At 50.6% G+C, this 23900-nt stretch overlaps 1 protein-coding gene across 2 annotated transcripts in view; it reads left to right on the top strand.

The window, feature by feature from the left end:
- The window catches only part of ELOVL5 (ELOVL fatty acid elongase 5), a 59632-nt gene extending 35950 nt beyond the window's left edge, over positions 1-23682 (top strand). For both annotated transcript variants that reach the window (XM_031688641.2, XM_072944804.1), the window contains exons 2-8: positions 889-954; positions 3821-4008; positions 15067-15144; positions 16209-16380; positions 18168-18292; positions 20719-20853; positions 21826-23682. In XM_031688641.2, coding sequence (XP_031544501.2) covers positions 897-954; positions 3821-4008; positions 15067-15144; positions 16209-16380; positions 18168-18292; positions 20719-20853; positions 21826-21969 — 900 coding nt within the window. In that variant the 5' untranslated portion in view covers positions 889-896 and the 3' untranslated portion in view covers positions 21970-23682. The remainder of the gene's footprint in view (positions 1-888; positions 955-3820; positions 4009-15066; positions 15145-16208; positions 16381-18167; positions 18293-20718; positions 20854-21825) is intronic.
- The last annotated feature ends 218 nt before the right edge of the window (positions 23683-23900 follow it).

A 23900-nucleotide genomic window follows, 5' to 3' on the forward strand; every position in this document is an offset into this window, starting at 1 on the left:
CCATCTTGTCTTCAGTAAAATAAGCAAGTGGTATATACACTACTCAGTTGTAAGTGTTTTTCCAGCTTTTTTTTTTCTTGCAGTTACCACAGAATATATTTTGCATCACAGCTCAATACATCATACTTAGAAGAGAAAGGAACACTAACACTGAAGGTTCACGAAACAGTGTATCTTCATTCTCACTGAGGGCGCAGCTCTCTTATTATGACCAGTTTGTTATTTTGAATGAGGAATTGACTTGATCATCTGTTCACTGGTCGTGATCCACAATGGTCAACACATCCATTTGGCGTGACTTTTTTTGAGCTCAAGAGAGAGAAATCTCTGAAATTTACACCTAAGAAGTGGTACGAGTGGGTTCCTTCTAAAAGTGGGGCTGAGGGGTTGTGTTGGAGCCAAGTGATGAGCTTTTCTCACTTCCTCTTCATTTTAACTGTTGGGATTTTTTCCCTGTGGACGCGAAGTGCTTTAAGACAGTGCTTGGTCAGAGCACCCAGCAGAGGACACCGCCTTCTCCCCCCGACCCGCGTGCCTGTCTGCCGGCCCCCCACCCCCTGTGCCCCCCCGCCCCCCCTCACCCAGTCCTCCCCTCCTCCCCGCTGAGACCGCATCTTCACCGGGAGAGCTGTTACGGAACTGAGAAAAGCAGCACAGAGAACTGGTGCTTCATTTATGAAGTGAATTCACAGGATGGTGTCTTTCCTCTGGATTTTCAAATTAGAACTAGCACATAACTTTTGTGAGTTTAAAAAAGAAAATTTATCACAAGGAACTTAAACCTTGTCTAGAGCATATTTGCGAAGCATTTGTTCTTGTTCTATGGAAAAGTACCGTACAAAAAGCATTTTAAGTAGAGATTAACCCATGTTTTTTTTTTCTTAATAGGTTTGAAAATGGAACACTTTGATGCTTCACTTAGTACCTACTTCAAGGCATGGCTAGGCACCCGAGGTAAGGTGGTTTGGGGTTCTGCTTACTCTCTCCCCTCCCTCCCCCCGCCCCTTGTTATAGGCACTTTTAAATATTGCATGAAGAGATTCTAAAAAACACCAGCGTTTCCTGTGATTAAACTGATGCTTTGTCCTGGACACCAGGGGCTTGGAGTCCCCTGAGGTCGTGACCTGATGCAGGGCACCCTGGCTGCCGGAGCAGAGACCCCGGCGCTTTGACCCTCCGCGGACTTGAGCGGGAGATGAGATGTGCAGCTTGTGACCAGGGAGTGGTCTCGCCACGCTTGGTGTCACATCTCCCTCCGTTCTTGTGACTCTCCAGCTGAAATGGCTTTCCACAGTGCGGCGCTGCAGGAGGAATGAAAACCCTTCCCTTTTTACGATTTTAAGGGCATTTTCATGTCCTCCCGTGCTGTGGCACATCGGTGTGTAAATGTATACACCTGGGCTCGCTCCTTGTCCTTCTCTTCCTCTTTTATTATCTTGTAGGAAGCAAGTCAGCTCCACGCAACACCTGCTTCTAGTGTCGTCTAACGTCTTATCTGTAAAGAAGGAACTTTGAGGCTCATAGAACGAGTCATTGGGAAACTGCAAGAGGCTTTTAAACAGATAAAGAGGTTCTCAGTTTGACTCATGATTTTTAAAATACAAAAGGAAGCAATAGAAGGAACTTCATCTGTTAGTACAGCAGAGATTAAATCAGGCTGATACCATCTGTGCTGATAGCGAGGATGTGGAGAAAGAGTCTCACTTGCGGTAAACTCTCTGGGGGGCAGTGGTGTTTTCTGTTGAAATTAAAATGCCCTCAGCAGAGTGAGGACCGTCCTTCGCAGCAGTGCTTGTCAAAACTGGAAACACTCTAGATGCCCATCAGTAGGGGACAGGTTGGCGTCCAGCCCGTGGAAAGGAACAAGCCAGATCTATCTCTGCCTGTGTTGGGAGGATGCCTTCTTTTAGTTTTATGGGAGCACCCCCTCCTCAAAAATCCAATTTTGAAAGGCTGAAGCAACAGTAAAATTACTAGGCTACGTTACAAGCTCTGGGTTATTTCAGGGACTCAGTGATGTTACCCAGGGACCCCATCTTCTCATTTCCTACTCCGCATACCTCAGTGAGCAGCTGCATCCTCTGGAGAGGTTCCCCCACCTTTCGTGGTTGCAGGCTGCCTGCTGCCACTCCAGGCTGCACCTCCAGAGGCGGGGAAAGAGATCGGATCATTTGCATGATTTTAACCGCACAAACTGACACCTCCTCAGAGCTCAGGGGTGCCTGAGTCGGAACCAGTCACCAGGGTGTGGGGTGAGGGCTCAACAGTCAGATCCCCAAGGAGTTACCACCTGGGTTGGGGCCAGCCACCCAGGAGGTACTTGGAGCCTTGGTGACACGGAAAAGTGGAGATTTGTTATAAAATTTTAAAAAGCAAGGTGCAAAACAGAGCTTTAAGTAAAAGGAAATGGGAGGTTTCTGTGTGTGCGCTGTGTTTGTGACACATACGTGTGTGCACACAAACGTACGGAACAGTCTGATGTTAGCTGCTAAGCAGGAACTTGTTTTCTCAGAACTGACACCTTAAGACCCAGAGCTGAGAACAGAAGGTGTTGAGAATCGTTCCGCAGGGCAGCCCCTTCCTTGAAGGGCTTCTGAGAAGCACAGTTCAGCAGAGCCGACAGTAACCATCTCCAGCATCCCTGCATCACTGGTGGGGTGGGGGGGGGGGCTTCTCCCTCTGAAGCTGATGGAAGATACACTGACAGGGGGTGGGGAATTTAGAGCGTCTGCAAGAAGGGAGACTGACGGTGGTTCTCCCAGGGGTCCTGTGCACTCCCTCACCTCTATTTGTCCTACAAGGTCAAGGGAAAGAGCGCTAGAGAGAGAAGCAAGATGGTCCTGCCGGGAGGTCAAGGAGGGGCGAAGACTGTCCCCTCTTGGCTGCTTCTGCTTAGAAGGTGGGATGGAACCCACAGATGCCTCAGCGCTCCTTGGGGGTGGGTGAGGCTCAGGGAGGTAGATAGGTGGAGGGGTTGCAGGTTTGGGGGCTCCCCATAGCAGGATGCAGAGGTGGCTTCCTGGGATCAGCCAGTGGATGGAGTCAAATCTTGCAGGGGACAAGTGACACGTGGGGGATCTGGCTGCCGGGGAGTCCGCCCCCATCCCGGGGAGGGCTGTCAGGATGCCGCCAGCAGCTACTCGGAACTGATTTCCCTTTTACTTCTTCCTGCCTAAGAAAGGAGAGGGGAGCAGAGGAGGTCCCTCCCGCACCAGGAATTTTCTGGAATCCGTGTAGGTCTCCTCTCTTAAGTCGATCACTGCTGCTTCACAACCTCCCTTCAGAAAAAAAAGTCATCGTCCCCTCTTCTGGTGACCACGGCACTCACAACAGATGCTGCCCGTGGGATTGGGGACCATCACTGAGCTGGCCAAGGGCACGTTTTCTGAGTCCACACCTGCTGGCAGACCTGCTGACCCTTGGCAGCGACGGAGGACCCTGGCGCCCAGAGACAGTGTGTCGGGGTTTCGTGGTCCCATGCATAATTCAGCCAGCCTGGTTAATAAGTCCAGTTAGTGGAAACATTAGCTTTCTCCTTGTTTTCTTGAAGAGTCTTTGGAAAGGATTTTTAAAAACTATTTTACTTAGCAAAACCCATGACTGACAGGCACGTTGTCACGTGATCCAGCGCTTCACCCGGATGCTGTGTGTCAAAGACTCGCATGTCCTCTTCTTTGCTTTGTTGGCTTAGGGACGTCAGTGTTAGGTGACTTGTAAAATTGTGGTTAGAGACATTTTTTTTTAACGTTTGAAAGACATTCTGGTCATTTTTATATCTACGTTATCACTCATGAAATGTTGTTCTTTGACTGTGTCCCAGATCCCAGGGTAAAAGGATGGTTTCTCCTGGACAATTACATCCCGACTCTCGTCTGCTCCATCCTGTACTTGCTGATTGTATGGCTGGGACCAAAATACATGAAGACGAGGCAGCCATTCTCTTGCCGGGGGATTCTGGTGGTGTACAACCTTGGACTCACACTGCTGTCTCTTTATATGTTCTGTGAGGTAGGTCAGAGGTCGGCGCGGCCCCCTCTCCCTGGAAGGTATGGTCTCGCTGCCCTGAATTGGGCTCCTAAGGGAAGAAGGGCAGAGGCGGGGGTGGGGGGGAGGCGGGACCAGGGAGGGCTGGTACAGGAATGTGTTCCGAGGATGTCTTAAGATCGATTTTTCAAAATGCCAGAGTTATTTGTACAAATGCGCCTTCTGGAATATCTAAAATAGAAGCCATGGCTATTGATTCTTTCATTATTTATGTTTTGTGTTATACTCAGACTTAAAATAAATGTTTCAGAAATACTCTTATGCAGGCAAAATACAAAGTGGAAAAACGAACAGAACGTGAAACCCAGCCCTGTGAGCGTTTTGTTATTCAGCATTTAATAAATGCCTGGTTCTTGTTTGGAAGCTGACGGAGGGAGGAGGTGGGCAGTGCGTGAGTTGGGTGTGTTTGGGTAAGTCAGCCTCCCTTCCTGATCAGATCGCTGCAAACAGCCGCGATCCGAAAGGTTAGTTTTTCAAAGCTAAGTAGAGTGTTTAGTGGGGTCTAGGTTGAGGGTTTGCATGGTCTGTGTAAGTTCAGGTCCGATTAGTTCTCTTATATAGCAGAGATGTGAAAAACCAAATCGGATGATCTCAGAGGCTTAAATAAGAGTGAAAGACACACCGGAGCCAACGCCTCCCTATTTGACAATCTAGGAAATGAGCCTTTAAAGCTAGAAGGGGAGGGAGCTCTCTTCCCTGGAAAGCACGATTTGTGTACGTTTTTAGGGGCAGAACTGTGCCGTTGAGGTTTGCAACACAAAACTGTTGCTGAATCTCTGGGGTGAATTTAGCCCCACGTGACCACTGTCGCGTACTCCTGCTTAGATCTTTAACCTTTCAGTGTGGTTTTAATTCTCCAAGGCATAGTAAAGGAGAAGGGGGGAAGTTACTACGCATCTGAAAATGAATCCCCCATCAGCCCAGGGCGGTGACAGGGGTCTCCCGGCTGTGTGTGGGTGGGTGGCTGCAGGAGCCAGAGAAGGACCCACAGCTTTGGGAGATCCGGGTCTGGTTCGGAAGCCCAGGGAGAGATTTCTGACTGGGGTGGTAGATGGATGCTCCTGTCACAGCTTCTATGCCTGACGTTTTGTGAAATGCTTACAGCTCCTTTTCTGCTTTTTTTTTTCCCTGCTGTGTTCTAGAGCGAAGGCAGTTTAATTAGCCTCCCAGACGGATATCGCAAGGCTGGTGCCCAGGACTGGGCCCGGCACCGAGCTCATCTCCGTGTTCCAGGGACAAAGCCACAGCCAGCTGTCAGGTCTCAGGGTGAACTGTTCGCTTTCCCGTAATCGATTAACAGTAGAGCCATTTTGTTAAGAAGGCTTTGTAGAGTTTATTTATCACACGTAGCAGTATTCTAGAGAAGGCATATTTAAGACTGTTAAATCTCATAGAACTAAAGTATCTGCCTTAATATGTTTCTCCAGCCCTAGAGATACAATGACAACTTCGGGGTCGACCTCTCTCAAGCAGGTGATTCCCTGTAAAGAGGGGAAGACAAGTGCTGTGTAAATGGCTGCTCCCTGCACGTGAGTGAGTCTGGGGGGCCCTGAAAGCACTGTCGTCAGAAGTACAGGTTTTCCTCCGACAGCTTGGCGAGAGCGTTACAAAACATGGAGCAGTGTCTAAGCCCTGAATATATAGAGATTCGGGCAATACACGGAGGAGGAAAATAACCGTTTTAAGCCACAATTTAACGTGCATAGAGAAGTCATAGATAAGGTGGCAGTAATTCCTTAAATCGAGTTTATAAAAATAACACCCAAATCAGATATTCCTGAGTTGAAAATAAACCCAGCTACCCACCTTAGTTGATATTTGCGTTTGATTTTGTCTAATTCTTCTTTTTTTTCCCCCTATACTTACTTAAGCCCATCTGTAATACTCATATTTTTGGTCAGCTTTTAAATTTCACTTTGACTACTGGTTTCTCTCTCTCTCTCTCTTTTTTTTTTTTTTTTCCTCCCTGCTTGGCATTTATATTCCAGTGAATCCTGCAGGGCCCAGCTGGGCCCCTTATTTCAGAGGAAGCCCCGAGGGTTGAAGCCACTGCCTGAGGTCACACCACTGGTGTGGTCACACTGTTAGCCTCTATTTATCCTCCTGCTTATCTGCCTGTTTGGGTCTATAAGGAATTTAAAAAAATAGACACGTGGCCATTGATACTTTTGTTTATTTAACCCCGTGGTGTGAATTCAGAGCTGCCTTGGCAAAGTTCTAGGCTGATGCAAATGAAATGAACTGTTGCTTAAAGACGACAAGGAAGAATCTTGGAAGAGGGAGATAAAAAGGAAACTGAAAAGGGAATCACTGAAGCTTTAAAATGGCCAGAAGGAAAATAACCAAAGGACTGTCTCAAAACTGTGAGACTGAGTTTAGGATGTAGAAAGAACGTGGACTTGTTCCTGGCTTCTGCGTTGGGTAGAAAGAAAATTAAAAGGAGAAGCGTGGCCTGACTTCTGATTGCCTCAGGAACTTGTCCTTTATTTCCGGGAAGAAAACCGTAGCTCCTTGAATAGACGCGTATTTGAACACTGGCACGTTTTAGTTTAGAAGGAGAGGACTTTAGGGCAAGCCTTTTAGCTTTTACTTGTTAAATTAGGTGTCGTGTAGGATCAGTCCGTGGAGACGGCTCAGGACTAAAATGCCCAGACACAGAAGAGAAGCAGCTTAGTTTGCGTTCATTCCTTAGTTTTGTAACTGTTTTCATAGCAAACATAAAAATCTTGTGTACCTTTTTACCCCCCAAGATCTAGGGCTTATTTCATCTCAGTGGAAGCCCACCTATTTTTTTTCCAAACTATCCATATCCTTCCCTTTGTCCCTGAGATTGAGAACCCTCATCTCCCTGATGCCAGATGGTGGCTTTTTCCTCATTTTGCATGAGGAAAATAGAGCTGGACTCCGGGTTCCCCGGGCCGTCCCGGTAATATGACTCCTTAGTTAACACATCACTCAGGCACCTGCTCTGTCCTGACAGGCAGCCTTTTTGGTGTGTCCGCCCCTCTCCTGACCTCTGGACTCCTGTCACCTTAAGCAGCGAGGATCTGATTGCTTGGCTTGTCACAGTCCAAAGGGCAGTGTCCCCACTGACCCCCTGGTCTGTGCACGGATGCCAGGGCTCCTCTCACCCCAATCCTGGTTCTCCCTTAGAAACTGCTTCCTTTGGACATAAGCCTGCCTTGGTTTGACAGTGCCTGTCTCGTTTCTGAGGACCCATCTCAAGGTCAGCTCCTCTGTGACATCATGAGGGCACCAAGTGGGAGCAGTGACCCCAGCCTCTCCTTCACTCTGAGAGTTTACGTGTTTCATTAATTCAGGAAAGTGCTCAGGCATCATCTCCTCCTCCTCCGTCGTCTCTGTCTGGGGCTCCTGTTGGACGTGTGTTGGACTCTCACCCTCTGCACGTCCTCACATTTTCTGCATCTTTACACCTGCCTTCCAGGCTCCTCTGATTCACTCGTAGTTTTAGTTGTGTCTGATGTGCTATTGCATCCATTTTTGGTTTTACTTTACATCTTTTATTTCTGAAAGTTCCCTGCTTGACCTTTTTTCATCCCATAACAAGGAATTGTTAGGTTTTTTCCCTCCATAGCTTGGATATGACCGTGACCTCAAACTTAACCATTTGCTGTATTGCTTTTAAAAATATTCTTTCAAAAGTTTTCTTTTAGCTGTGTCTGTGAGGTCGTGCCTCTGGGAATAATTATTATAGCTATGTTAAATTTCTTTACCTCTTTAAAAACAAAACCAGAACGGTTTTTTGGGTGTGAGCATCCCAAACTAGTGTTGCTGGGGTCATCTCAGATAACTGTGTCCTCCCCAAATAAAGAGTTTTTCAAAAGGACTTGAGTGTAAGCTCACTTCCTCTTTCTGAGTTATTTTTTCTGGGGGAAACCTCACCTTATAGTTAGGCATCAGCAATGTTGGAGGGTTTTGTTTTGGCGTTCCACGTAGCATTTCTGCATTAACAGTGGGGGAGCGGCTTCTGCTTTTCTTCAGTTCACGGCTTTGCTAGAACCACAAGTCAGTCGTTTTTTTGTTTGAATTTTCTTTTAAAGATTTCCGATGCTGCTTTATTGGGAAGATGAAAGAAATGGGGCATTTGATGGGAAGGGCGTTTTGCTTCGGCTTTCTGCCCTTTGTGGAGTTGGTGCCGTCGACCCTTCCCCCCCCCACCCCGTCCCCCGGTACCCCCATCCCCCCGGGCACCTGACTGCGCTGCCTCCTGGCTCTGGCTTTGAAGGTCCTCGATGGAGATGCAGAGCAGCTACTCTGGAAACATCGTATTCTAAACAGTCTCGTTGTTTTTCTTTCCCTTCAGGCTTTCCTAAAATAGCTATGTTATTGTGGGAAAATAAGATTTGGAAAAAACACTTAAAAGACCTGCCCAGTCATAATTGGTCAGTTTTATTTAAAAAATGCTTACGTGTACCAAAAAATACTTTGAAAAAGACCATCAGGACTGTTCTGCTTGACCCCACTGAGCAGAGGTGCAAAGAAGTTGAAACCCTGGTGAGACTGATACTTGGAAGAGAGGCCTGACCATTACCTAAAACGCCTGTCACTCTTAGTTCCTGCACAACTGAAATTCCCCGCTCAGAAGGAAGCTTCTCTCAGAGACTGGAAAGACTGCCTGGGTTACTTGCCTGTCCGTGCACCTGGCATCGCCCTGCGAGAAGGACTTAGCCCAGCCCGCCCTCCCCACAGCCACACACCCAGGGGACAGGGAGGGGATGCCTTCCAGTGCAGAGGAGGCTTTGGCATTGGTCTGGAGCCACACCTGACTTGTCTGCATTGACCTGCAGACCTTCGTAACCTTGGCCTTGTAGCTGGTATGACCCAGAGCCACTCTGCAGATCCTCAGTCAGGAGGGAAGCTGGAGAGCCCTCTTGAAATTTTGCAGGGGATGCTCTGGGGGGCTTCTGTATACAGTAGGAGCAACACCACTGCAGACCTAGTCAGGAGCCTTCACATGTTGGAGCAGAAAGAGCAGATGTTTGGCTGGAATCATAGCAAAGACACACATAGGGCCTTCTGTGTGCCGAGTATGGAGCTAACTCACTCAGTGTTCATCGAACTGTTCCTGCCGCCTTCTGCAGAGGCAGAACTCCAGGGGGGACCTGAAGTTCAAGTCAGTGCGTCAGCCCGCTGTGCTCACGGCCTTAGAACACTGAGTCTCAGCGTGGGTTCTCTCTGCCAGCCACCAGCACCCCCCAGAACATAAAATGAGCATTTCTCCTGGGGTACGTGGAAGCAACCTACCAGAAAGCACTTCTCAGGAGACTGAAGAGTGAGAGGAGAGTCCTGCCAGCCTCAGAGGGAAGGGCCACGGGCGCGGGGAAGAATGCCAGACGTGCCTGTTGCAGGTTGGGCTGAGGACAAGCTGTTTCTTTGTGCTTTGTTCTGAAGGCTTCTCTAGGGTCCGGAGCCTGTCCTTACGACTTAGGAATAAATGATGCAGGAGTGTTGCATTCAGCCATAACCCAGGGGTGTTCCTGGTCTTAAGGGGGAAAAACACTTTTGGAGGTCACGGGTATGAAGTTATCGTAATGAGCATCCTTACACTCTGGACATAAAGGATCTGAAATTCAAACCCAGGTGCTCGGACTGGACCCTGTTCCACAAGGGCGCCGCCAGGATGGGCCAGCTAACCCGTGGAGGCAGAGGGACTGTCGATTTTGGCGTAGCTGATGGTTCATTTCAAACCAAACATCTGCTGAAGATGCAAGTGCAGTGGAAGGCCTACTTTTTCATAGACTTGTTCGTGGGTAGAGTATCTCCATCGAGCTCTTCCTGAGGATTCAACACCGGACCGAGAAGGTCAGGGGAGCCTGGAAGTGCCACTGGAGATTGCACGTGGACCGAGGGTCGGCATTCCTGGGTGCTGGTCCCCGCGGTGCCACCAGGAAGCTGTGTGACTTTGGACCACCTGCAGCACTGCTCATCTGTTTCCTTACTAAAAACATGAACTTGTCCCAGACCTAAAGGCTACGCATTTGGGGATTCACACAGGAATGGTGGAATCTGTGACGACGCCAGCCTCACATTCTTCTGGGGCTGTTGCTTAGAAAAGTCCCCGCGCCCTGGGCTAGTTGAGTCTCAGCATGGACAGTGCCTGTTCTCATTACTTTTCATTCCATTTCTGCTTAGGGGGTAGATAATAACCACGGCACTTGTCAAACCCTCATCACTAAACTGGTCGGCCCCTATGGAAAGGGGTCGTCTTGTTCTGCCATCTTGGGATGTTGGGGTGAAGGACGGATAAGGGTCACACAGGAAGACAGTTTTCTGCCTGAAGGGTTTCAAATGACCTTGCTTCTTGAGATACTTTGGTAGCATTCCAGAAAGGGCCAGAAGTGGTTATCATGCTGGGGGCGGGGTATACCTCATTTGTGGTTAAATCCAGGGGTCTGATAAGAAAAGTTGGCTCTGACCGTTAAGAGATGATTCACTCCACAAACTGCGTCATCCAGACCCAGCTATGAGACCCACCTCGGTTTTCTTCTTTCGTGCATGAGAGGATGCACAAGACCATCTTCTACTGAATTTGTCTCAGAAGGAGAGAAGAGAGCTTTTAGCTACGCTTTCATCAGAGCCTGCACGAGCCTCTGGCCTGATTAGAGTTTACTTTACTCCAAAGAAGGAGAAAGCACATGGGGTTTGCAGCGGTGCTGTGTGTATCTTGGTTACTTGGGAAAAGCCAGGTAGGGTCACAAGTGCCCCTCGGCTGCTCCTGGAGTAGCCGGTGGTCTCAGGAGCTGCAGAAGTTGTGGCCAGCCGCTCACCTGGCCTGCTTGTCCACTGGGTCCCAATCCTGCCCTCACTGCCAGCGCCTCGCTTTGTCCCACTTTTGGGGCCCTCTCCCCACGGTGGCCGCAGTGTGATGAGTTTCCAGGGCGGGACCAGAGCAGCTCCGGGAAAGAAGCCTGGTGAGGCATGAGCATTGTCTCTACCCCGAGGTGCTCCTCGGGGGCTGCAGGGAAGGCCAGGCCTCGGCTCCGAGAGCCCCCGGGGTCTGTTACCCACGGACGAGCCGTTCTCTTCTGATGGGAATGGAGGAGGAGGCAGGACCTTGATCTGGACCACTTCTGTGGAGGGCGGCTGAGAGGCTTAGAGGAATAAACTTCAACTTGGGGGCTTGGTCCTCCTGTATTAGACCATTCTATCCCTTCTGAAACCAAGGATGTGTAAGAATTAAAAACTTTCCGTGTCACCAGGATGACGCTTGATGAGGAACTGGTTTTCATCTTGGGAGCAGAATTGTCACAGTCAAGCCTCGTTAACATACTTCCTCATACTTCAGTTTCTTTATTTGCAAAGTAGAAATGAAATAAAGCTGCAGCTGCTTTTTTTTTCTCTTCTTTTGCCGCAAAGAAAACACTGGGCCTAGATTTATGGGACAGAAAGCAGCACCTTGAATTCTTGGTCGTTAGTTTGGCAAATATTTGTCCAGCACCTCTTGTGTACAAGTCCCCCTGCCCCCCGCCCCCTGCTGGGCTCTGGGTGTGGACACGGCGGCCACCACCTCCGAGGGTTTTCAGGGCCAGTGATGGAGGGCCTGCAGGGGCAGGTGAGCAAATGATGGGGCGGGGTGGGCTCAGGCAGGAGAAGGGGCTTCCACAGGAGTGCTCGGGGGGGCAGTCGTGAAGAAGAGAGGGTTGAAGCCAGACTCGGATGCACAGGTGGGATGGTGGAAGCTGGGGATGGGGGTCTGGGTGCTGAGCGCACTGCAGCTGAAAAGGATGAGTATTCCTGTGCTGCCTCTCTGCCAGGCGGGTCAAGGTGAGCATCATGTCACCTCCAGCTTCTTAGGCAGCCTGGGCAGGCGAGAGAGTTGTTTTATCCTGTTTGAGGGGTGAGGACACTGAGGCCAAAAGCTTGGAGTTCCTTGTCCCAGGTCACCTGGCCAAACCAGGCGGGGGAGCTGATTACCCGCGCTCCCTGGCCGCTGAAGGAAGGGCGTGCTTGGGGAGCAGAGGGGCCACGGTCTGGCTCGGGGAAAGGGAGGAAGGGAAGAAGATCGGCTTCGAGGTACGTTCTTGGAAGGTCATGAGTGCCTGCGTGCTGGGTTTAGGGTTTAGGGTTTCGGGTTTCGATCTGAAGACAGAGTCATTGAAGGATTTGAACGCAGGCTTCAGCGCTTGGAGAGGCACCAGGGCCCCCTGCGGAAGTGCAGGGGCAGCAGTGATGGGGGCGCCTGCACTGAGCCTCTGCAGGTGGAAGATGCGGGGTGGGCTCCTCCAGTGAGGGGCCCTAAGTGAGAAGCTTCTGGTTCGTGCCTGTGCTCTGTGCTTCAGCACGACCAAGTGCACCACCCAGCACCTCGGTGTCAGTTCTTTAGCCTCCAGAGACAGTCGGTGTTTTATACAGAGATTTTTTTTTTCTTTCCTGTTACAAGGGAAGAGGCAGGTGGAATTTTAGATTAATTTGCTTAAAGAGTTGAGGCAATGCCACCTGGATTTCTTCTGAAAGACAGGAGTCATGTGCCAGAGAGTCCCTCCCAGGAGAGTTGACAGATCCCTCCGTCTCGGCCCACCCTGCAGGCTGGGGCACCTGCATGACTGTGGGGAAGGATGGGTCCTCTTCCCGAGCACTCCTGGCTTTTCTCAAGCCCTGCCAAGGTAAGACAATAGTGAACACAGCCATGTAGAATTTTAGATTCTTAAGATGATAAAATTTCCAAAAAATGTATCTAGTGAGGATAACCATGTGTTAGTAAATTTTAAATGTTGCCAAGTAATGCTGTTCTAAATAAAGGTATAAATTGCACGCTTTTACCTTCATTGAACTTTGCTGTGTTGTACTTACTTCTCTCATTGGCGGTAGACCTATGAAAATGTCATCAAGGTCCACAACTTCGCTTTCTTTTTAAGGCTCTGTGAGCCCGTCTGCCATTTTAGCATGAACGGCAGACACACTGTAAATGAACTGGAGTGACTTTGTTCCAATAAAACTTTATTTACAGAAATAGATGGCAGGTGTGGTCTGGTGTTCCATAGTATTTTTTAAATGCACCACCTGCCTCTCCTTCATTAATAATGTAAAACAACTATAAATTTCTATTTTCAAAGGAAGTCTTCTGTGAACAAAGATTTTACTTTCTCCTGGTGTATTTGAAAATGTTTGCCTCTTACTGCCCAGAAGTGATGACGAGTTTTCTTTGAAGTATCCACACCATCTCAGCTAGTTGCTCCTGTGATCAGAAACAAAATCAGATTGAAGCAGGGATGCACCCACTGCTGGCTTTTATTTCTGAGGTCAGACTGGGTGGAAGTTTAACGGTTTGTCTTCAGACCCTGGTGATCAGCTTCTGTTCCCGGAGAGCATCTGTGTGGCTCCCACGGTAAACTCTGCTCAAGGACAGTTGCCGGGGGGTGTGCAGCAAGGGGCTCTTGAGTCCCGCGTCTGTTGCGTCTTCCCACAGCACTGGAAGTGAACTGTTTCTCACTTGAATCAGGTAGCACGAAACCAGTGGCTCCCACTCCTCGCTGCCCATTGGGAGCTTGAGAGCTGGTAAAAGGCCCTGTAAGCTTCTGGTTTAATGGTCTGCTGGGTGGGTGGGGGTGGGGCAGGCATTAGTGATTTTTTAAAAGCTCCCCAGGGGAGCCCATCCTGCAGCAGGACGTTAAGCCAGAAGTTCTCAAATGTCAGTTACATTCGAATAACCTGCCAAGTAACTGGGTTTCACACCCAATAATTTCTGATTCAGTAGGTGTGGGGTGGGGCACGAGGTTTTGTATTTCTAGCAAATTCCTGGCAATGCTGGGTGATGGTGATTCTGGTGCTGCGGCGGGGGCGGGGGGGGCCCCCTTTGTAAACCACGCTGCTGTGTTCTCAAGGGTTTTGATTCTGAAGGTCTGGGCGGGGCTCAAGAACGTGATGTCTTACGAGTTCCCACACATGCTCGTGCTCCAGAGTCGGGGGGCATGTCAGGAACCGCACTTTGAGGCCCAGTGGTCAGTTCCTCTTTATTGGACCACCCCAGGTTTCTCCTCCCGCGGCCCCCCTTGACCACTAGAGGGAGAGCCACCGGGACCCCTGAAGGGTGCTGGGGCTCCCACACGTGGCGGTGAGCCGCCGTCTGCATGAAGAAGGAGCATCTCATGCAGGTTTCTCTGTCTGGAACATAGTGGACCGATGGCATAGTGGACCGGTCACACCCCGGGTGGCCAGATCAGACCTTCCCTCTGGACTGCCAGAGCAGGTCCGCAGGGCTCACCCCGGCCGGGCCTCGTCCCCGTGTGCAGGTGAGGCATCTGTGGCCCTCCTGGAGTGCTGGGGGCCCTGCCGCTCTGCTCCCTGGGGCCTGTCCCCAGGCCAGGTGCCCTCTCTGCAATGCCACAGTGCCCGCTGTGCTGCAGGTGAACTCTGAGGCTGGCCAGTTTCCTCGGTCTGCAGATCAGGGGATGATGCAGCTTCGGGGAGTCATGAAGACTGAGGCTGGGCTCCACCACCCCCAGGCTTGCCGCAGTGGCTCTCCGCCTGGGGGATCTCAGCCAGCATATCACCTGGGAAGTGCTCGAAATGGGAATTCTTGGACACCACCCAGACCTACGGGCCAGAAAGGCCTCCCAGCCATGAGTATTTCAACGTGCCCTTGAGGTGACTCTGGCCCTGCACTGGCAAGTTTGAGAAAGCTTGGCTTAGGGAAAGCCTGATGGTGAAAACCTGCAGCTTCCCTCAGGCCATGCAGGGCAGGACCGGAGCCATGATGGGGTCACTCGGGTGCCCGTGAGGGAGCCAGGGGAACCAAGGGCCTGGAGAGAGGCCGCTTAGCAAAGCAGGGCCTCCCAAGTGACCCCAGCCCCCCGCCCCATGTGAAGAGGAGGCCCAGGTGGTTTAAACCCCCGTTCACACACCTTTATCTTCATGCGTGTTGTCAGAGCAGACTTGCCTCGGCACAGCCCAAGGTCAGTTCGCCCAGATTCCTAAACTAATGAAGTTTAATTGACTATCAGGGCTCTTCCTGGTTCTGATGTTGTTGCTAATTGGCGCTTCCCTTTTGTCTTTCTTTTCCAGTTAGTGATGGGAGTATGGGAAGGCAAATATAACTTCTTCTGTCAGGGCACACACAGCGCAGGAGAAGCAGATATGAAGGTACTGTCTGGTTTTTTTTAATTAAGAAATTGTACACAAATATGCCGCAGTGATGAGGGAGGCTGAGGGCAGGGGAGTTTATGTGTGTGAGTGGGGAGGGCTGTGTGCGAACTCTGTATTTTCTGCTCAGTTCTGTTGTGAACCTGAAACTGCTCTAAAGTCTGTTTTAAAAAAAAAGAAAGAAATTGTACAAAAGACAAGGTGGCTGTTCAGGGTATCCCTGCTGACATTTTTTTAAAAAATTTTAAAGCAATATGTACACATGGTGTGAAAAGTTAAACAGCATGAAAGAGGTATAGAATGGAAACTAAAATTTCCCTCTCTGCAAAAATTAAGTCCTGTAACAGCTTCCGGGAGGGGGAAAAATGTGCATGCATTTATCAGTATTTAAGCTCTGTTTATATAATATAAACGGAATCGTGAGGATAATGTCTGAAGTGCTTAAACCATTCCTCTAAGTGCCCTCAAGGGTGGTCTTTAGATTTCAGCTTCCGTGAGTGTTTGGGGTTTTTGTTTTTAATGAAGGGCTATCAGGATACACTCAGCAGGGCAGTTGTCTCCTTTTTTTTAAATTCCTTTTTTGGGGGATGCGTGATTAGAGTTTGTTTATTTAACGGAGGTACTGGGGATTGAACCCGGGACCTCATGCACGCTAAGCATGTGCTCTCCCACTGAGGTCTACCCTCCCCTGCCAGTCATTCCCCTAGAGCCCCTGTGTGGCGTATTTAATTGGGCAGGACCTGGTGCTGGGGGCCCCAGTTCCTCCGCTCCTCTGCCTCGTGTCCTGTCCCCTGCCGGCCCCTGAGATCGCAAGTGCCCTCCCCGGAGTTTGCCTCTTCCCATGGCTCAGCAGGCTCCTGCAGAGGGAGCAGGTTTTGTTAGGGGCTCGAAGGGTGTCGCAGCCCTTTTAAAGCTTTCCCTGTGGTCACTTGAGGGCCCCCCCTCCTTGGTGTTCTGGTTCAAGGCAGCACAGAGTGACCGGCGCCCCCGGCTGCAGGGGTTCCCGCAGGATGCCGGGAGGGAGCGGACCCCGGCAGGAGGCACTGACGGCCCCTTCCCCCTAGATCATCCGCGTGCTCTGGTGGTACTACTTCTCCAAGCTCATCGAGTTCATGGACACCTTCTTCTTCATCCTGCGCAAGAACAACCACCAGATCACCGTCCTGCACGTCTACCACCACGCCAGCATGTTCAACATCTGGTGGTTCGTGATGAACTGGGTGCCCTGTGGCCACTGTGAGTCTCATGTCTTTGGGGACAGTTGTGAGCGGAGAAGCAGAATTTGAAACTGGGGCTTTGAGAAAAGGTGCGGTGTCTGTAGATGTCTGGGTCACGCATTTGAGCTTGGTGTCCGGGTCGCTTCTAATGATAGTCTGTGTGGCTGTGCACCCAGCGAGCCAACGGACCCTTTTTCCAGTTTGGGACACATCCTGTGCCAATTTGGCAGGATGAGGGAGATACCAGATTCCCAGCCTGGGGCACGTTAAGAAATTGGAACAGAGTTCTCCATCATCAAGGGTGCTATTCCGGGAGATTTCTCATCTGTATTTCTCTACAGTTGGGAAGGTGTTTGACTGACAAGGACAGAGCAGGAAGAGGGACTCACACCACTGAGTGGGCACCAGGGAACAGCTTTACCTGAGTAGAACCTCAGGGACCTGCGTGTATTCTGATACAGCAACTCTCACCCTGAAGCCCCTTTGGCTGGGCGGCTTCTGTGACAAGCACCATTTGACGTAAATTCTCTAAGGAGGACATGGGTGGTTTTGGAAAGCTTGTGGTCTGAAGGGTGCTGTCATTTTCAGAGATTAAGTTGTCACCACCAGTTTCAGCCCAGGAGTTCTAGTGTGTCCCAGTCAAAATTCCCGCATCTGTCGCCGACAAATTTGACCAGGAGCCTGAGTCTTATATACGTTTTCCCCCAGGATAGGCTGCCCTTGGTTAACTCGACCCACCGATAGCCACACAGAGAATTTTAGAACCAGAAAGGACTTTGCAAGTACGACTCCTTACGGTGTGGGAGAGACCTGAGGTTGTGGGAGGGTTGGGAGAGCCCACACCTCCGCTGTGGGTGACCCAGCATAACCGTAGTAGGAACAGCACCTCCCGACACTGGAACGGGGCTAGAAATGTCAGAGAGCCCGCAGGGGGACAGGCTGCAGCCAGCCCCACCTGGCCTACAGGAGATGGCCAGAGAGTGGACGTGATTTGTCCAGTTACTGTCACAGCCGGGGAGTAGCAGCCCATTTTCTGACCCCGGCCCGGGCGCCTCTGCCTGCATGGAGGCAGGCGGGGGGCTCTGCCCGCACGGGGGCAGGCGGGGGGCCTCTGCCCGCACGGGAGCAGGTGGGGGGCTCTGCCCGCACGGGGGCAGGCGGGGGGCTCTACCTGGCTGCTTGCTGTGGCAGCAGGGAACGGAGAGCCTGCAGGATCTGGTGGTCCTCCTGGAGGTTACGAAGCCTGAGATGAAAGACGGGTCTCTCGTCTGCAAGGAGCTGGGCTGGGGCTGGGTGACTGGCAAGGCTGTGCGTACAGCCTGCGCGCCGCAGCCCGGGGAGGAGTTAGGCGGTGGCTCCCCGTTCTCTCCAGCGTCAGCAGGTGTGTAGAGCCAGCTGGCTTCTGGCCTCCAGCGTCCCGCCGTCGGCTGCCCTCCCCGAGTCGCCCATGCAGCAGTTGGAGGTGCTCGGGAAGCTGCCTCTGGGGGTTGGTGGGGGCCCGGCAGCAAAGCCTTTAGGGCTCCTGACACCTGCGTTAGCTGCCCGCCCCGCCCCGCCCCCCCCCCCCCGCCCCGCGCAGCCACAGCTGAGCTGGGCTTAACGCAGCCTTGCGGCTGCCTGCGCTGCTGGGGGGCGGTTGGCTCTGATCGCATGCCCGCGCGGGGCTTGCTGCAGCAGCATTTGCCAGCCCCTGTTCAAAACTTTTTTTTTTTTTGGATTTAAAAAGAATCTTGGGTTTTATTTATTTTTCACCTGTTGTACGTAAAGCATTGATGCACCCCTCCCCCACCCCCTCTGTCCCTGCAGCTTATTTTGGTGCCACCCTTAACAGCTTCATCCACGTCCTCATGTACTCGTACTACGGCCTGTCGTCCATCCCGTCCATGCGGCCGTACCTCTGGTGGAAGAAGTACATCACTCAGGGGCAGCTGGTGAGTGACGCGGCCTCTCCCCCCAGGCCTCGCCACGGGGGGCACTGAGCTCTCCCTGGGCCGCGCGCTCTGCCCGCCTGGCTTACTGGGGGTTGACCAGCACCTGAGGTGTGCCTTTCCCGCCCCCTCTCTTGGACCAGTTAAACTCCCTGAAGTGGACAGAGCCGGGAATTCTGCTCACTTCAGTCGATGGGGAAACGTGCCCGTGAGTGTGTAGCTAGTTGAATGGCAGAACAAGGACTGGAATCTGGTTCCTTGGCTTCAGGTTCAGCCCTTTCTTTGTTCTTAGTTTGTGCGCACAGCACATGTGCATCCACACGACTGCTAACTATGATCCAGATCCTAGGTGAAATCTGTTTATTGTGTTTCAGGAGTTTCAGGAGGAGCTTTTGAGGAGCGTGGGCCCAGGCTTCTTTCCCGGTAGCTCATTAGGCAGCAAGGATGCTCGGCTGAGGCAGGTGGCCTCCCGGCCTGTGTAGTGGGGACAGTGGTGCCTGCTGTACTTCCGGCGATGGCCCCCTGCCTGGACTCGCACACCAGCGCCCCCGGCAACCCTTTGCTCTTGGTGGTTATTTCCGACCGTCCATTCTTAAGCTTTCCTCACTTGCCAGTGTAGCATACACCCTGTTCCCCTCCCCTCCTGATTGCTTTCATGAACTTTATTATTAATAATTATATAATGTTATTGTATATCTTACATATATTACATGTATTTTATTATTACTGTTATTTAATCATTAACACTGTTACTGCTCACGTTAAACACTGACATTTGTTGAGTGTACTGTGTGCCGGGCACTCAAGCAGTTTTACACGGATTGTTCCTATAGCCTGATTTCCTGTTATTACCCCTGTTTTATAGACAAGGACACAGAGGCAATAGGCCAGAGCTCGCTGACCTGTTGATAGCAGATACGAACCTCTTAGCCGTGGCCTTGCCTTACTGACACATTCTTTTCTAAAGAAACCAAGCTGGGGAGAGGGTGTAGCTCAGTGGTAGAGCGCGTGCTTAGCATGCACGAGGTCCTGGGTTCAGTCCCCAGTCCCTCCTCTAAAAACAAATAAGTAAATCTAATGACCTTCCTCCAAAAAACTAAAAATTAAAAAAAAAAAAAGAAAGAAAGCCTAGTGAAATATTTGAAAAAAAAAAAAAAGAAAAGAAAAGAAACCACCTGATTCAGATCCCTCCAAGTCAGCTGTGATTTTTTCCATTTGAAAAATAACCTGGGGGAAAAAATCCTCGTTCTTCTGAGCTGTGTCTGTGTTTGACATTTTGCTGCCACCTCTTTGCTGGCGTCTCTGTCATCCTTGTTAATGTTTTTCTCACCCACCTGTGAGGGAGGACGATTGTTCTTTAACCTGACCCTCGAGGAGAAGTGATGCAGAGACCAGGAGACACCACACAGCGCAGGGCTCTGCAGAAGCCGATTTAGAAGAACAGACTGGAGCGCTGCCTCCCACATGTATCCAGTCTGCCCTTTGACGTAGGAGATTACACCCAGTGTGCCTAGATTTATTCTGAGCACCCTTCCTACCTACTTGGCAGTCTAGAATACTTAACCTTAAAAAAGGAAACAAACAAAACCAAAAAGTGTTCCCTACATAGAAACCCTGGGAGGTGGCCCAGAAATCCAGTGGGCAGAGCCCAGCCCCAGGCTGTTACTTCTCTAAACAGACACACCTCCAGCAGCTACACCTTATCTTAAGCCCTCCTCCCTGTCTCCCCAAGCAGTCCCACTTGCTTGTCGAGACTTACGCATCAGAAATAATCTACAGAATTAGCATTATATCCCAGTAAGAGTGTAAGTCTGCTTACCAGCCTCAGCCTTCACCAAACCAGAAGGATAAGGATGGGGAAAGTGTGCCGTGGGAGCGCACGCCCTGCCAGGACGTCCCCAGTCCCTCTAAACACCAGCCCGCACCCTTCCTGCCTTTTAAAAATCAAACAAAAAAACTCTTGCCTCTCCCATACTGTGTCCCTGAAGTCGGTGTCTAAGTTGTACAACGTGGCGATTTGATACATGTGTGTATTGTAAAAGGGTCACAGCGGTTAAGTTTAGTTAAGCATCTGTCCCCATATGGAGTTAGATTTTTATCTCTCGCAATGGGAAATTTTCAGATCTCCTCTCGGCAACTTCCTTCCAGGTGATGGAGTATGGTGTTGTTGGCTATTCCCTGAGCTTTAGAGAAGGTGTTTCCAGTAGCTGGAAGGGGAGAAACACGTACGTAAGACAGATACAGGTGCATATACAGCTGGGGACACAGTGAGGGTGCACTGGGGTTTTGAGATGACTGTACCCACAGGAAGGTTTGTAAGTCTTAGTGCCCACACTCGGGGGTGCAGGGCAGAGCGTCCACTTGGCGGATGCCTTGTCCGTGGGCGGTGGCTGCACTTCTTACCTGTGTCCCCTGTCCCCAACCCCCAGCTTCAGTTTGTGCTGACCATCATCCAGACCACCTGCGGGGTCATCTGGCCGTGTGCCTTCCCTCTTGGGTGGCTGTATTTCCAGATTGGATACATGATTTCTCTGATTGCCCTCTTCACAAACTTCTACATTCAGGTAAATCTCACTCTCCTGTGTGGTTGGGATTTGGGATCTTTTCAGTCAAGGCCCCCATCTTTCTTGGGTTGGGGGAGGGAGTGTCTGCCAGTGTAGGAGGGGCTGAAGTCTGCCCCAGGTCCCTGGAGTTCCAGGTCTTTGGCCAGGGCGGCTTGGGGTCCACGTGGGAAAGCAAAGCTATCCAGCAGACCCCGGACCTTTCCCTCCGCCGCCACTGCAGACACACAGTAGGGGATTCACAGGCCAAGGGGTCGTAGCCCCACTGCCCTGCACTTCGGGGCTAAGTTAAACATCTGAAGAAATCTCCATCGTAGTCCCCAGCTGTAGACAGAAATCTGCCCCAAGTCCTGGTTTTCTTACATGCCCACTGCTCAGGTGTGGGGCCGACGGTCCTTCCCAAGTATGTCCCGTGATGTAGATTTCTGCTTATGGGAGGGTCCGTTAAAGGGAGCCTGACCTCTCGTGGCCGCTGCTGGACGCCCCCCACCTGCCTCCCATCAGCCCTGGACCTCATGTGTCCCAGGCAGTGGGGTGCTCAGTGCGTTTGCCCCTTCCTGTGCCCCCTGCAGACCAGCACCTTTCCCCAGACACAGCGGGGGTGGCAGGTTTGAGCTGCACTTTGGGGCAGTGACCGGGCACGGGGTAGGTTAAAGGACAGGGCCCACCGAAGCCGAAACCACACCTGATTTACCTGCTCTTAGCAGCAGAGCACTTCGTACATACAGGGCCGAAATGACTGCTGAAGTCATGAGCCGAGTGTGAAGGCAGAGGATGCGAGGGGACAGGAGGAGGAGGAGGTACTGCAGCGGGAGGGGCCAGCGTGGCCCACTCCCCTGCCCTCCAGACACTGGAAGGGCAAGGCTTTCCTGGGTGCCTGGCCGCAGATGGCACCTGGCCCCAAAAGGACCAGGCCTGGCGCCGGGGATGCAGTGGGTCCCCGGCCGAGCTCCCACCCGCCCGTCTGTCTTGCAGACCTACAACAAGAAGGGGGCCTCGCGGAGGAGAGAGCAGCAGAAGGACCACCAGAATGGCTCCGTGGCTGCCGTGAACGGCCACGCCGGCAGGTTTTCTTCCCTGGAAAACAGTGTGAAGCCGAGGAGGCAGCGGAAGGACTGAGGTCCGAGCGCGGAACCCGGTCGGAACCACGTGGTCAGATCGTAAGCACAGTACAACTTGTGCCCGTCGCTCGTTCACAGCTGCTGTCACTAGCCGGCCTCCATAGCGTGACTCGCGTAGGACCTCTTCCATCAGCTCCAAACCCCTAGGAAACGTAGACAGGTTACCCAAGCAGGCATAAGATTTTTAACATTTCTGGGCTCTCCCCGACCCCTGCGCTAGACTGGAGGGAGTGTTGCCGCGGTACCCGACACTGCTGTTGCCTTATTAGTTGTAACATGATGGGTGCTGAATTGTGATTCACAACTGAAGAACACTGTAATCCAAACCTTTTTTTTTTTTAACCTGTAGATCATGCATGTGATTGTAAATTTGTATAATGTTGTTACAGCAGAGAAACACACATGCCTTAAAATTTAAAAAGCAGGGCCCAAAGTGTATTAGTTTCAATTAGGGTATGTTTCAAGTTTTCATTCCTTTCTTAATAGCTCCAGAAAAATCAAAGATTGTGATTTACACAACTATCGTGTGACACATAATGTCAAGTGACTTGTACGTGTGAAGTCGGCACCTTTGGTTTTATAATATTGGCTTTAAGTCAGGCAGGCTCAAATCTAGTGGAATAGTCAGTCTAACTTTTTAACAGATCTTATTTTTTTATTTTGAGTGCCACTATGAATAATGTAAAAAGCGGGATAGGGGGGAGGTTCTAAAGCCGTCTCGATGGAACGTAAATGTATATTCTTTGTCTTTAAGATTTTAGGAAGTGTGTGGGTTGAGTAGGCTGTTTTAAATTTCAGAAGTGCTAAGTGTTTTTATTCGGGAGACAAAGCCCATCTTGCTTTCCACTTGTGAGAGAAGAGAGATACTTTTCAAGAGAGAGGATTGAATATTTACTGTTTGACAGAGTCCCATAGATGAGTGCTGGTAAACTGGTTGCCGGGGTCCAAATTTGAGTTACCTTCTGTACTGCTAATCTGTTTTGACACAAACTTCCTTTAAAAATGTGCCTAGCTTACCAAAATGAATAAAGGGAGGGGAAGGGACCTTAGAAAAATTTAAGGTAAAATTAAATAGACAGCTACAGCATAGGAGAACTGGGGAACTGGATCATTTGTTCAGTGTAAATCTAATAGCAACTGTAATTTTTGTTTTCTTCCCTACTTAGAAGCTAAAGATTCGTTTAGAACTGCTTGTTTAAAAATAAGACTGCTGATCATAAAATCATGTCTCATGCCCTCGAGGCCGTGGTCGGACAGGTAAGAACTGTGGTGTGTGTCATTTTAAAAGTGTTGGAATTTAGCCTCCGAACCACCTTCTCCAAGGAGGGGATTGAAAAACCACTCGTGACACATTTGAGAAGGTCACTGACAATGTAGAAGCTAATTGTTGGTTTGGTATTTATGTAAATATCAGTTTATCATGCTTTAATTTTGCACATTCATATTACAGGGAACCGGTTGGTTCTCCTAACATGTCTCGTGGGTTTTGTTTGGAAGGAGTCTGGCCTCTGTTTACATCTCCCTTATCCGATCTAGAATGTGTGTATTTGTAAATGTGTGTCTCCCTAGGTACTAGTTTGCGAACGTCTTTACATATTTCAATACAGAAACTATAACACTCAGTAGTGTGCGGTCGGAGTGTGCTTCAGCTCATCGGGGTACACCCACAATGTTAATGTCTAAACAGTAATCATTAAAACGGTTTTGATTACCTGTGCTTGGTTTTACATTGTTTCTATGCTGCCCATCCTCAAAGAGGAGAGACAAATCTGCTTTCTTCAGCATCTAGCAACTCACCCAGCTAGGTGTAAATAATTCAGTCTGGCTCAGCTCATGTGAGGAGGGAGTCCCACACAGGAAGGCCTGGTGAGGGGGGTTCCACCCCAGCCCCTTCCTGTTAGCCTTTCCCGGTTTCCCCACTAAAGGCCC

The sequence above is a fragment of the Vicugna pacos genome, chromosome 20 (assembly GCF_048564905.1).
Source record: "Vicugna pacos chromosome 20, VicPac4, whole genome shotgun sequence".
Taxonomy (NCBI): Eukaryota; Metazoa; Chordata; class Mammalia; order Artiodactyla; family Camelidae; genus Vicugna; species Vicugna pacos.